Here is a 13,798-nt window from a genome sequence, read left to right as displayed (position 1 = left end):
TTTTTTGGAATCAAAACTCTCAATTGTGCAGCACATTAAGCAGGAAACTGATGTTACAAAATAACTCATCTTAATACAGCTCCCAGAATGCCAACATCCTGAGAGAACACCTTTATTCCTGAAACATCACTGCTACTGCAATTGTTTACTGTTAGATTCGTTCCCTAACTATTGTGCATCCAGTGGAAGAACAATAAAAATCAAAGTCAATATTAATAATCAGTAATGGCTAATCTTTAAGAAAACATATCAGCAATGCTACTTGTGTTCTGTATACTGAACAAACACTATTCTATGTTTGTTAGGATAGAATCAGATTACTCTCTTCCGAACAAAACCCTGGACCTTGTCCTTTTTTTCAGGCTTTGCTGCTTTTCAGAACTGTACGCTCCAGGAGGGCTGTTATTAAGATTACAGTTCTTTTTTTAAAAAGGTTAGATACATAATTTAAAGAACAATTATGCTTTTTAGAAAAAATGAAAATGTGAAATATACACATTTAAAAAGCTTTCACACATCAAATCCATCTAAAATGGAAGAGAGCATTATATCGCATATAATGCATGACAAGAAATGTTCACTGCATTTTTTCCAAATTATTACATTCTTGAGAGGAACAGACACACACATACTTATCAGAGTGAAGCACAGTCAAATCAAACCTGGCTGTATATTTGTTTAAGCTCTTCAGATATTGGTGACAATCTAACCCTGTGTGATGCATCAGATTACCATCAACTTCTCATCCAGAATCAACAGATGATTCACCATAGTCAGAAAAGGCAATGACACCTGGATACATTGGCAAGAAGTAATGAGAACTACTTTACTGGTCTGCCATGAGCTTTTAATATCCTAGTTTAATTAGTTTTGAATGCAGTAGCAAAATACTACTGCAGTCTTCCGAGGGATAAGATTCTGAACTGATAATTCAAATTTAACCTTTCTTGGTAACTTTTACTTTTGATCATTAGTTGAATGCTTGACAGGAATGAATATCACATTTGCATAAATTGAATGAACTAATGAAGATGTTAAACAGCTAGCATTAACTAAGCAAGTGTAGATGGGTATACTCACTATGAAGCGCACATCATCGAACCCATTCAGCACCAGCTTGCTTTCATACTGCTGCATCCCAATGGACTCGAGCCATTGCCCGACACTCTGCTCCAGTATCCGTGAACCTGTTGAGAGATTGATCGGCAAACGCTTCAGCAAGGAAAAGCCATTGAGGCGGTTACAGCGGCACTCCGAGGAGGAGATATGACACTGCCACATCATGGTTCCACGCAACTTGCTGGGGCAACTGATGCAAGCAAAAATAGCCGTAAGTGCAGCACCTCACAGCATTGCACCAAATCCAGAGGATGCTCTAAAATCCTGATGAGTTCCTAATTTGAGTTCAGCAATACCAGTTTTTCAGTCTTCGCATGGATTTTTGTAATCCACAGTGATGGCCATGTAGAATGGTTGTCAAAAATCCCAGACTCTCTGGTGTCCCCATTAGTTAACTTATTTGAATCAAGTATGTGATATAAAGCTTCTGAGAGCTGCTGCTTCTGCACTCAAGTCAGCTCAAGCAGCCGCACTGGCTGCCTCTACTCCGATGTTCTTAATAATACAGCGGAGACCCGAGCTTCAAACTCAGTTTAATGATCAGCTCTTGGTGCTGCAGCAGTGTTCATTGTCTGCCAGCTGAGCTCCTTGCTTGGTCCCTACACACTATTATCGCCCTATCCTCCCCCCGCCCCCCTCTCCACATCTCTGGGCTCCGAGTGCACACCACTGATTAGAATGCACCATCAACCATTCAATAGCCAGAGCTGCTTACGACTGTGTCAGGAGAAATGAGGCAACTTCAGGAGGAATGAAAAGAAGCTGAAAACTCTGCACGCTGCGGCAATAAGCATGCACTTCTAATACGGATATAAGTCTTAACAGCTGGGAGTGTGCAGCGTGGACATCAGCAGGAAGCAAAGGGCATCGTTTTAGGAAATTAAAATACAAATTGGCATTTTTTTTCAGAAAATTTTCCTGCTAACCCCTAGTCTCCTTCAATCAGTTGTATGTTGCCCCCACTTGATTGATTTGCTTGAATATAATTGCTTTCCTCTAGGGAAACGTAACAATTTCAGAATACAAATTAAAGCAACTGAACTTTTGAATGCAATGAATTTGCTTATCTTTGCTAAACTAGCAGACAAAGGATGACATATTTGCATTATAACCTACATAGCTATGAAAGCTTGTTAAATTCTTGACTGGACTGGGGATGGAGTGGAGGAAGAGGAGGACAGCAGAGCAGGGCAAAGAGGAGAGGGAGGGGGAAAGATATGAGAGGCAGGGGAAAAGACGGATTCCGCAACCAACAGATCAGATCTAAGCTCTGCAATCCTGCCACATCCAGTCGTGAATGGTGGTGGACAATTAAACAACTAACAGAAGGAGGAGGCTCCACAAAAGACAAGGCTGATGTATTTGCATCCATCTTCAGCCAGAAGTGACTAGTGGATGATCCATTTCAGCCTCCTCCCGAGGTCCCCAGCATCACAGATGCTAGTCTTCAGCCAATCTGATTATCTATGGGCCCTGACAACATTTTGAGGCAATAGTACTGAAGACTTGTGCTCCAGAACTAGCCGCGCCCTTAGTCAAGCTGTTCCAGGACAGCTACAACACTGGCATCTACCCGACAATGTGGAAAATTGCCCAAGTACGTCCTGTACCCAAAAAGCAGGACAGATCCAACCCAGCCAATTACCGCCCTATCAGTCAACTCTCGATCAGCAGCAAAGTGATGGAAGGTGTCGTCGACAGTGCTATCAAGTGGCACTTGGTCAGCAATAAACTGCTCAGTGATGCTCAGCTTGGGTTCTGCCAGGGCCACTCAGCTCCTGACCTCATTACAACCTGGTCCAAGCATGGACAAAAGGGTTGAACTCCAGAGGTGAGGTGAGAGTGCCTGCCCTTGACATCAAGGTGGCATCTGACCGAGTATGGCATCAAGGAGCCCTAGCAAAACTGGAGTCAATGAGAATCAGAGGGAGAACTCTTCACTGGTTGGAGTCATACCCTAGCACAAAGGAAGATGGCTGTGGTTGTTGGAGGTCAATCATCTCAGACCCAATACATCACTGCAGGAGTTCCTCAGGGTAGGGTCCTAGGCCCAACCATCTTCAGCTGCTTCATCAATAACCTTCCCTCTGTCATAAGGTCAGAAGTGGGGTGTTCACTGATGAATGCACAATGTTCAACACCATTCGCGACTCCTTAGATACTGAAGCAGCTAGTGTCCATATGCAGCAAGACCTGGACAACATCCAGGCTTGGGCTGATAAGTAGTATAAGTGCCACACAAGTGGTAGGCAATGGCCATCTCAAACAAGAGAGAATCTAACCATTTCCCCTTGATGTTCAATGACAGTACCATCGCTAACAAGAGCGGGTCAGAGGCTGGGAATTCTGCGGCGAGTAACTCACCTCCGGACTTCCCATCTACAAGGCACAAGTCAGGAGGGTGATGGAATACTGTCCACTTGCCTGGATGGATGGAGCCCCAACAACACTCAAGAAGCTCGACATTATGCAGGACAAAGCAGCCCGTTTGATTGGCAACCCATCCACCCATCTTCAACATTCACTCCCTTCAGCACTGATGCATGGTGGCTGCAGAATGTACCATCTACAAGATGCACTGCAGCAACTCACCAAGGCTCCTTCGATAGCACCTTCCAAACCCGCGGCCTCCACCACCTCTAAGGACGAGGGCAGCAGATGCAGGGGAACACCACCAAGTTCCCCTCCAAGCCACACACCATCCTGAATTGGAACTATATTGCCCTTCCTTCACTGTTGCTGGGTCAAAGTCCTGGAACTCCCTTCCTAACAAAACTGTTGGTGTACCTACACCTCAAGGACTGCAGCGGTTCAAGAAGGCAGCTCAACACCACCTTCTCGAGGGCATTTAGGGATGGGCAAGAAATGATGGCCGTGCCAACGACGCCCGCATCCCCATAAATGAATACAAAAAAAAAAATTAAGGGTACATGACATTTCGTAAAGACAGGAATCTAGGAAAAGGTGGAGGAGTAGCTCTATTAATTAAGGATGACATTAGTACTCTGGAGAGAGGTAACCTTAGTTCCAAAAATCAAGATGTAGAATCAGATTGGGTAGATATAAAAAATACTAAAGGCAGAAACTCATTTGAGGGGGTAGCTTAGAGGCCCCCTAACAATTACCACACTGTAGGACGGACGGGGGGAGAAAGCGGGATGGGGGGGGGGAGAAAGAAAGCGGGACGGGGTGGGGGGGAAAGAAAGCGGGACGGGGGGGGGGGGGAGAAAGAAAGAGGGACGGGGGGGGGGGAAGAAAGAGGGACGGGGGGGGGAGAAAGAAAGAGGGACGGGGGGGGGAGAAAGAAAGAGGGACGGCGGGGGAGAAAGAAAGAGGGACGGGTGGGGGAAAGAAAGAGGGACGGGGGGGGGGAAAGAAAGAGGGACGGGGGGGGGGAAAGAAAGAGGGACGGGGGGGGGAAAGAAAGAGGGACGGGGGGGGGAAAGAAAGAGGGACGGGGGGGGAAAGAAAGAGGGACGGGGGGAGGGAAAAGAAAGAGGGACGGGGGGAGGGAAAAGAAAGAGGGACGGGGGGGAAAAAGAAAGAGGGACGGGGGGGAAAAAGAAAGAGGGACGGGGGGGAAAAAGAAAGAGGCACGGGGGGGAAAAGAAAGAGGGACGGGGGGGAAAAGAAAGAGGGACGGGGGGGGGAAAAGAAAGAGGGACGGGGGGGGGAAAAGAAAGAGGGACGGGGGGGAAAAGAAAGAGGGACGGGGGGGGAAAAGAAAGAGGGACGGGGGGGGAAAAGAAAGAGGGACGGGGGGGAAAAGAAAGAGGGACGGGGGGGGGAAAGAAAGAGGGACGGGGGGGGGAAAGAAAGAGGGACGGGGGGGGGGAAAGAAAGAGGGACGGGGGGGGAAAAGAAAGAGGGACGGGGGGGAAAAGAAAGAGGGACGGGGGGGGGAAAAGAAAGAGGGACGGGGGGGGAAAAGAAAGAGGGACGGGGGGGGGGGAAAGAAAGAGGGACGGGGGGGGGGGAAAAGAAAGAGGGACGGGGGGGAAAAGAAAGAGGGACGGGGGGGAAAAGAAAGAGGGACGGGGGGGGGGAAGAAAGAGGGACGGGGGGGGAAAGAAAGAGGGACGGGGGGGGGGAAAGAAAGAGGGACGGGGGGGGGGAAAGAAAGAGGGACGGGGGGGGAAAGAAAGAGGGACGGGGGGGGAAAGAAAGAGGGACGGGGGGGGAAAGAAAGAGGGACGGGGGGGAAAAGAAAGAGGGACGGGGGGGAAAGAAAGAGGGACGGGGGGGAAAGAAAGAGGGACGGGGGGGAAAGAAAGAGGGACGGGGGGGAAAAGAAAGAGGGACGGGGGGGAAAAGAAAGAGGGACGGGGGGGGAAAGAAAGAGGGACGGGGGGGGAAAGAAAGAGGGACGGGGGGGGAAAGAAAGAGGGACGGGGGGGAAAAGAAAGAGGGACGGGGGGGAAAGAAAGAGGGACGGGGGGGGGAAGAAGAAAGAGGGATGAGTGGGGGGGGGGGGAAGAAGAAAGAGGGACTGGGGGGGAAAGAAAGAGGGACGGGGGGGAAAAGAAAGAGGGACGGGGGGGGAAAAGAAAGAGGGACGGGGGGGGAAAAGAAAGAGGGACGGGGGGGGGAAAGAAAGAGGGACGGGGGGGAAAGAAAGAGGGACGGGGGGGAAAGAAAGAGGGACGGGGGGGGAAAGAAAGAGGGACGGGGGGGAAAAGAAAGAGGGACGGGGGGGGAAAGAAAGAGGGACGGGGGGGGAAAGAAAGAGGGACGGGGGGGGAAAGAAAGAGGGACGGGGGGGGGAAAGAAAGAGGGACGGGGGGGAAAGAAAGAGGGACGGGGGGGAAAGAAAGAGGGACGGGGGGGGAAAGAAAGAGGGACGGGGGGGAAAAGAAAGAGGGACGGGGGGGGAAAAGAAAGAGGGACGGGGGGGGGAAAAGGAAGAGGGACGGGGGGGGGAAAAGAAAGAGGGACGGGGGGGGGAAAAGAAAGAGGGACGGGGGGGGAAAAGAAAGAGGGACGGGGGGGGAAAAGAAAGAGGGACGGGGGGGGAAAAGAAAGAGGGACGGGGGGGGAAAAGAAAGAGGGACGGGGGGGGAAAAGAAAGAGGGACGGGGGGGAAAAGAAAGAGGGACGGGGGGGAAAAGAAAGAGGGACGGGGGGGAAAAGAAAGAGGGACGGGGGGGGGGAAAAGAAAGAGGGACGGGGGGGGAAAAGAAAGAGGGACGGGGGGGGGGAAAGAAAGAGGGACGGGGGGGGGGGGAAAAGGAAGAGGGACGGGGGGGAAAAGAAAGAGGGACGGGGGGGGGAAAGAAAGAGGGACGGGGGGGGAAAGAAAGAGGGACGGGGGGGGGAAAGAAAGAGGGACGGGGGGGGGAAGAAAGAGGGACGGGGGGGGAAAGAAAGAGGGACGGGGGGGAAAAGAAAGAGGGACGGGGGGGAAAAGAAAGAGGGACGGGGGGGAAAGAAAGAGGGACGGGGGGGAAAGAAAGAGGGACGGGGGGGAAAGAAAGAGGGACGGGGGGGAAAGAAAGAGGGACGGGGGGGAAAGAAAGAGGGACGGGGGGGAAAGAAAGAGGGACGGGGGGGAAAGAAAGAGGGACGGGGGGGAAAAGAAAGAGGGACGGGGGGGAAAAGAAAGAGGGACGGGGGGGAAAGAAAGAGGGACGGGGGGGAAAAGAAAGAGGGACGGGGGGGAAAGAAAGAGGGACGGGGGGGGGAAGATGATAGAGGGACGGGGGGGGGGGAAGAAGAAAGAGGGATGAGTGGGGGGGGGAAGAAGAAAGAGGGACTGGGGAGGGAAGAACAGGGATGGGGGGGGGGGGGGAAGATGAAAGAGGGGCGGGGGGAGTAGAAAGAAGGCCAAGCGGAAGGAGGGGGGAGAATGAGGGCCGCAGGGGGGGCGGGAGAAAGAGGGAGAGGGCTGCGGGGGGGCCGGGGAGAAAAAAAGAGGGACGGGGGAAAAAAAGAGAGACGGGGGGAAAAAAACAGGGACGGGGGGAAAAGGGGGGAAGGCGGAAAGAGGGACGGGGGTTTGGGGGGAGATGGCGGGGGCGAGTTGGTGGGGGGCAGAGGCGGGGGTGGGACGGGAGGTGGAGGGGCAGGTGGGGGCAAGGGGGACACAGGGCAACGTGGTGGGGCAAGGGGGCAGTGGAAGAGAAGGGGGCAGGGTGGAGTGGAGGGCAGGGTTTGAAGGGATGTGGGCGAGTTGAGGGGGTGGGGGAGTGGGCGTAGGGGGGTGGAGTGGATGGAGGGAGTGATGGGTGAAAAGGGCGGTGGCGGGAGCAGGAATGTGGGCAGGGAGCGAGGTGTTGGCGGGGGAGTGGGTGTGGGGCGTGGTTGTTGGGTTGGCAGATGTGGCAGGAAGGTGGTGGGGGAAGCGGAGGTGGGGGAGTGGGAGTGGGGGAAGGTGGGTGACTGGGTGTGTGCTGGGAGTGGAGGGGGCGGGGCGGGGGAGGTGAGTAGTGGGAGCAGGGGAGTAGTGGGAGCAGGTGAGTAGTGGGGTGGGGGGGGGGGGGTGGGTGCAGTAAGGGAGATGGTCACACAGAGAGGAGAGAGCGACATGGACGCAGAGAGGAGAGAGAGAGAGAGATGGACGCAGAGAGGAGAGAGAGAGAGATGGACGCAGAGAGGAGAGAGAGAGAGAGATGGACGCAGAGAGGAGAGAGAGAGAGAGATGGACACAGAGAGGAGAGAGAGAGAGATGGACACAGAGAGGAGAGAGAGAGATGGACACAGAGAGGAGAGGGAGAGAGAGATGGACACAGAGAGGAGAGAGAGAGATGAACACAGAGAGGAGAGAGTGATGGACACAGAGAGGGGAGAAATGGGAGAGAGATGGACACAGAGAGGAGAGGTGTACACAGAGAGGAGAGAGAGAGAGAGAGATGGACACAGAGAAGAGAGAGAGAGAGAGATGGACACAGAGAGGAGAGAGAGAGATACAGAGATGGACACAGAGAGGAGAGAGAGAGAGTTGGACAGAGTGAGGAGAGAGAGAGAGATGGACACAGAGAGGAGAGAGAGAGAGAGATGGACACAGAGAGGAGAGAGAGAGATGGACACAGAGAGGAGAGAGAGATGAACACAGAGAGGAAAGAGAGATGGACACAGAGAGAAGAGGTGTACACAGAGAGGAGAGAAATGGGAGAGAGATGGACACAAAGAGAGGTGTACACAGAGAGGAGAGAGAGAGAGAGATGGACACAGAGAGGAGAGAGAGAGAGAGAGATGGACACAGAGAGGAGAGAGAGAGAGATGCACACAGAGAGGAGAGGTGTACACAGAGAGGGGAAAAATTGGAGAGAGATGGACACAGAGAGGAGAGAGAGATGGACACAGAGAGGAGAGAGAGAGATAGAGAGATGGACACAGAGAGGAGAGAGATGAACACAGAGAGGAGAGAGAGAGAGAGTTGGACAGAGAGAGGAGAGAGAGAGATGAACACAGAGAGGAGAGAGAGATGGACACAGAGAGGAGAGAGAGATGGACACAGAGAGGAGAGGTGTACACAGAGAGGGGAGAAATGGGAGAGAGATGGACACAGAGAGGAGAGAAATGGGAGAGAGGAGGACACCAAGAGAGAGAGGGGAGAGAATGAGATCAAGATCACTCCCGAAAGATGGACATCTATCTGAATACTCTGCATAGCTACATCAAGTATGTGGACAGACATTGACTACTTGTGCAAGAATAAACAATGCCGGTTATCTCACAGTGCTCAACATAGTGATGGGGAAGTACGTTAATAAATTGGTCTTTTCATTTAAAGTTTGTTCACAAACATTTTTGTTGCCTTGATTAATAATAAGAAAAACTACAAAGCCTTTATCTTTCCAAAATTTGCTCACCGGCCCCCTATGTAGGACAGACATTGTAACGTAGCCCCTCAAGTGAAAAAGTTGGACACTCATGTTCTAAGCCATAGTTCAGTGCTTTACGAACAAACCACCTTGACTGGATATGGTTTCAAATGCTGCACGCTTTACCATTTACCCCTTTATTTTTACATTCTATGTGCTTCTGGTTAGCCACACAAGTGTAAGACATCATTTACATAAGCTCCAAATAATCAAAGTAGTAATGTACAAAGAACCCAGCAATTATTTACACAGCACCTATCAGTAGTAAAACTAATTGGTTCAATCCAACTTAAATTTCAAACTTATTGCTTTGATGTGGAAGTCAAGTTAATTCTACTTAACACTTAATTATTGAAACAGTTGCTCACCATGGAAGCAAACAGATACCATCCCAAGGACATCCAACTGTACAATGTGCAAAACGTTTAGCTGTCTTAAGCAAATATTTTTATAATATTGTTGCATCGTGTTCACCAACTTCCTTTTTAACTAAAACACACTGTATATAGCAACTTCACAAAATGTTCTATTATAGAAGGTTCCCCCTCAAAGGTTACATAAATTCACAATAATTTCTTCCTCAGAAAATATTCAAGTTATTGCGTCTGATATACAATGGCATACTCATTTGGTACCATATAATCTGCACATACTTTGCACAGTAAAAGATTGGTCTGGATTGAAACAAAGTTTTCCATTTGGCAGCAGCTTGTTGGAATCCAACCATCAAATTATATTATAACGGTGAACTCCATCCCAGGGTTGATATATGGGACCAGTGATAGAGGTATTAAGTGGAGGATACAAGGGTCTTCCTCCCAATGGCCCTTTAAGTGGCCTCCACAGTGTGAGAATAAGAAATACTGAAATGTTGTTTCTACAGCTTGTGGAAAATTACCAAGAAGTCATTTCTACACAACATAATGAAATCACTGAAAAAGAGAACTGATAAGGGTATGTAAGTAAAGACCTTGAGACAGTACAGCAGTTAAAAATTGTGCTTAGGCAGAGAAAAGAGAAACAGCAAGAGTTAGAACAAAGGATGTAGTGAATAAGAAACTGCCCCACTAAGATAAAGGCTGACAGCTGCAAGTTAAAACACACAATGGAGAGCCAAATAAGGTAAAACAACAAGAAGAGTTAGGGGCTAGAAAGTTAGAGTAGGGGGAGAAGTAAACAGAGGAGGAGACTGTAGCAACTATAGGATAGGTTAGTGTCATAATATGTTATAACCAATAATGTAAACTAAAGGCGTGGAAAAATGGATTTGTATTGTATAAACATGAACTGAATATGTTGATCGGTGTGCCTGCTTGTAGGACACCCGATCTTGCAAGAACGTTAAATAAACTTACTTCTTCAGAGTTTGACTTGGTGTAAATTATCAAGTGGGCTACGTTTCTCACAACAGTAACCAATGACATGCTGATAAATGTTAAGCTAGGAGTGGAGCATTTCAAGGTTGTCTGAACACCCTGTCAATTCCCCAACAGCAATACAAAATCCTTTAAAGTTATTATCTTTCCATAAATCCTCAAAATTCTGGTCCTAATTCAGCATTGGTGGAGATCCTTCTTATTCAGTAAGCTAAGAGTTAAAATGTTTTCAACATAAACCCAAAAATAAATCAAAAGATATAGATGCAATTTTTTCTAAATACTTCCTTGGTCCAGATTGTTGTGGAAATTTACAGAAAATCATAGCTTCCCAACTTCTCTTCAGGAGTAATCAATTTGGATTAAAAAGTAAACTTTCTACTTCATATAGATTCACAAATCAAGATGAAAGCCTATTTTAATTGCACCACAACCTTACTATCCAACATTCTGTAAGCATCGTTATGGCCACAGGCAAAAAAATACCACGTTCTTTGCAAATGTCGGCTATTCTGAATTAGCGATGGGAATACGTGGTAATCTCAAAGCGTAAATCGTTAGTCATTACCTTACATGCAAAGAAATCCAATTCAAGTTTAAACACAACTGGTATAATATGAACTGATTTTTATGCAAATTCGAACTTATTGAATCAAATAGTTAATGTACATTTATATACTCTAATTACCTGAAGCATTCTGCCATTCTTTTCTGAAGTCGCTGTCAATCCCTGCACCGATGGAACTCATTATTTTTTCAATCTAGAAGAAATAAGCAGGATACTGATTGTTTTGACAATGATACATTTCTTAGTTAATCCTGATACTTCCAATTAAACACCAACATCGGCAAGCACAAGCCACTTTAAGCAAGTTATGGCACTAGCTAAAGTCCAATTCAGTCTTACAGATAGATCTGTTACAAAAGGCCACCCTTAAAAATAACACAAACATGCACATTCACTAATACAAAGGAAAAAGAAGCAGACCAATCCAGCAGCAAGTGTTGATTAGTATTGACAGGCATATCTTCAGTTTCCTAGTTTACAAAAGGTCTGGAGTCCCTCACCCCATTCTAGAACCCATTTCACAAAAATAATCTTACACTGTACATAGATTTAGTTCTGCGAGGATTAGATATTGGATGTAGAAGTTTCCGCTGTGGGAGATGAAATAAATGCACGATAATGAAGTAAACACAGAGGACTAGTCATCAAAATACAAATACTTAATAATCTAGCTTATTTATCAAACACATCTTCTACAGAATGCACAAATAATCTGCAAACAACAGGAAAAATGCTCTCTGCAAGGTCAAATATTATTAAGCTGCTGGATTCAAAGATGAACTAGCAAATCCAAGTGTGTGTGTAAAGGACATTTGCATATCACAGCAGATCTCACAGAATGATTATCAGATACCTTCGAGATGATGTTTTCAATTTGATGTTTTATGTACATCAGCCACTGGAGAGTCGCAACAGTTTCCTGTATACAATTGCCTATATTCATTAGGCTTTCTTTGATTGTTTTGTTGAGAACAAATCAAAATTTATGCAGGAATGCTGAAGTGAAGCAAAATTCAGCCACAGTTACAACAAAAAAAAATTCAAGGTGATGAAACTTGAACTCTCATCAGAAAATCAATCCATTATTTGGCTTCACAGTGACAGTGAGGGTATAGGGGAGCGGAAAAACAAAAGCCCAGTGATGGAAAAGGGTTAACAATAATGGCAGGACGATTACTGTAATTACATTTTAATAAATAAACCAAATGTTGTTGCCATAAATTACCAGAATTCCTCCCCTTTCCTGTGTAAACAAATATCATTGCGATTATAGCTGCAAGAGAAAAACCAGGTACCAAACTCATATTTTTACCGAATAAATGGCTGAAGTACTATTTTCTGTTGTTCGTGATGTGGCTTTTGCCATCTGATAAAATGTAATTTTAACTTTGTATTCTTATTGGATTGTCAATCAAAAAGGAATATGGCCTGTGATCTGCTGTGTTGGACAGCTAATATTCAAATGCAACTCAGTTGAAGTATTTACAAAGGAAATAAATTCCAAAAGCAACAGGCAATACAAGATGGAGGCAAGGCATAAAGATGCAGGAGACTAAAAGAACATATGTGGGTGCTGAACATTGACCAAGAAAGAAGAGGCAATTCAGCCTTATAGTTGCACAACAATTAGCATGAATAGTCCCTCACTGTAATAAAACAACAATGACAGATTTGAGACAGCTAAGTGTGTGTGAAGAATGAAATCCTAGACTTAATTCAGAGTTTAAATTTTTTAAATGAGTTTGATAACCCACATTACTCATTAGAGTTGAAAATTTGGCAATGGGTGAGAAACACAGGAAATAATCAACATATGCAAATTACCACCTTTGACATGCCCTCAGTTTCATAAAAATCAAAGTGAAATCATGTTAACGTGGTACAAACTGCTTCATTCTTAGATAATATGCATCCTGGTTGGTTCTGTGGAAACCACATGCTTAACTTGCATCTAAAATATATCTTGAAACGGCAGATAGGCAGTGGGCTGAATTTTCCGCCCCCCCCAAAGAGTGGGATGGTGGCAGTGGAGGGAGGGGGGGGGGGGGGGGGGGTGTAAAATGGAGCGGGAGGCTCAGGGGCCCCTTCCCGACCCGCCCCCACTGCTACTTTACACAGGGCAGCGGTGGCGAACAAAGGCCTGCCTGCCCCAGGCCAATCAAGATCCTTAAGCGACCACTTAATGGCCACTTAAGGGCCTTCACCCACCAACACGGAGATTTTACGCATGGCAAGCAGGCGTCCTAGACCAGAGAAAAGCCACCTGACAAAAGCAGGCGGCTTTCTGACGGCGAGGGGGGGGGGCCTTCCTGATCAGGCACCCTGTGCCCGATGGAGGGCCGCTCCTGCTGCCCCAACCGCCCCCAACACACCCCCTGTCCCCCCAATAGAGCACCTTTGCCTCACCTGGGCCCGACCGATCATCCCGGCGAGGCAACAAAAACTTACCTTAGGCCCAGGGCTCCCCAGCATCTTCTTCTGCAGGCTGTGCTGCAGTCACAGCAGTAGTAACTGCTCCTGGTGGCGCTGATGGGACAGAGAGCTGCCAGCCCACTGATTGGGCTCTATTAGGCGTGACTTCCTGCCTCAAGCGGGTGGAACTCCTGCCTCAGAACAATTAAAGGCCGGGGACCCACAATATACGGGTAGGATCCCCAGGCCAGGCGGAAGCGGGTTCACCACCAACTTTTCAGTCGGTGGCCGGCTCCCGTCCGCCAAGGGTTAAAGCTCAGCCAATGTCTCACATAGCATCATGCAAAGTGTTCTTCAAAGCTCCAGAATCTGTACCACAATGTCAATACATTTCAAAATAAGTTATGGTGCACCCGACCAACTTGCAAAGCCAGCCCCCACCACACCTCCCAAAAGAAACTATCATCCTGCGGGGCCAAGGGGTTGTTTGGATGGCAACA

The 13,798-nt window shown here is 47.9% G+C and overlaps 1 protein-coding gene across 7 annotated transcripts in view; it reads right to left on the bottom strand.

The window, feature by feature from the left end:
• Positions 1 to 13,798, bottom strand: part of LOC137383819 (ankyrin repeat and SAM domain-containing protein 1A-like) — a 549,597-nt gene that overhangs the window by 163,682 nt on the left and 372,117 nt on the right. For 6 of the 7 annotated variants that reach the window (XM_068057078.1, XM_068057082.1, XM_068057080.1 and 3 more), the window contains 2 exons: positions 11,007 to 11,079; positions 1,081 to 1,187 (listed from right to left, as the gene is read on the bottom strand). The exons of the other annotated variant lie outside the window; for it this stretch is intronic. In XM_068057078.1, coding sequence (XP_067913179.1) covers positions 1,081 to 1,187; positions 11,007 to 11,079 — 180 coding nt within the window. The remainder of the gene's footprint in view (positions 1 to 1,080; positions 1,188 to 11,006; positions 11,080 to 13,798) is intronic. 7 annotated transcript variants of the gene reach the window in all.

The sequence above is a fragment of the Heterodontus francisci genome, chromosome 25, assembly GCF_036365525.1.
Source record: "Heterodontus francisci isolate sHetFra1 chromosome 25, sHetFra1.hap1, whole genome shotgun sequence".
Lineage (NCBI taxonomy): Eukaryota > Metazoa > Chordata > Chondrichthyes > Heterodontiformes > Heterodontidae > Heterodontus > Heterodontus francisci.
The sequence above is the reverse complement of the archived record's forward strand: the minus strand, read 5'-3'. Positions and strand labels throughout refer to the sequence as shown.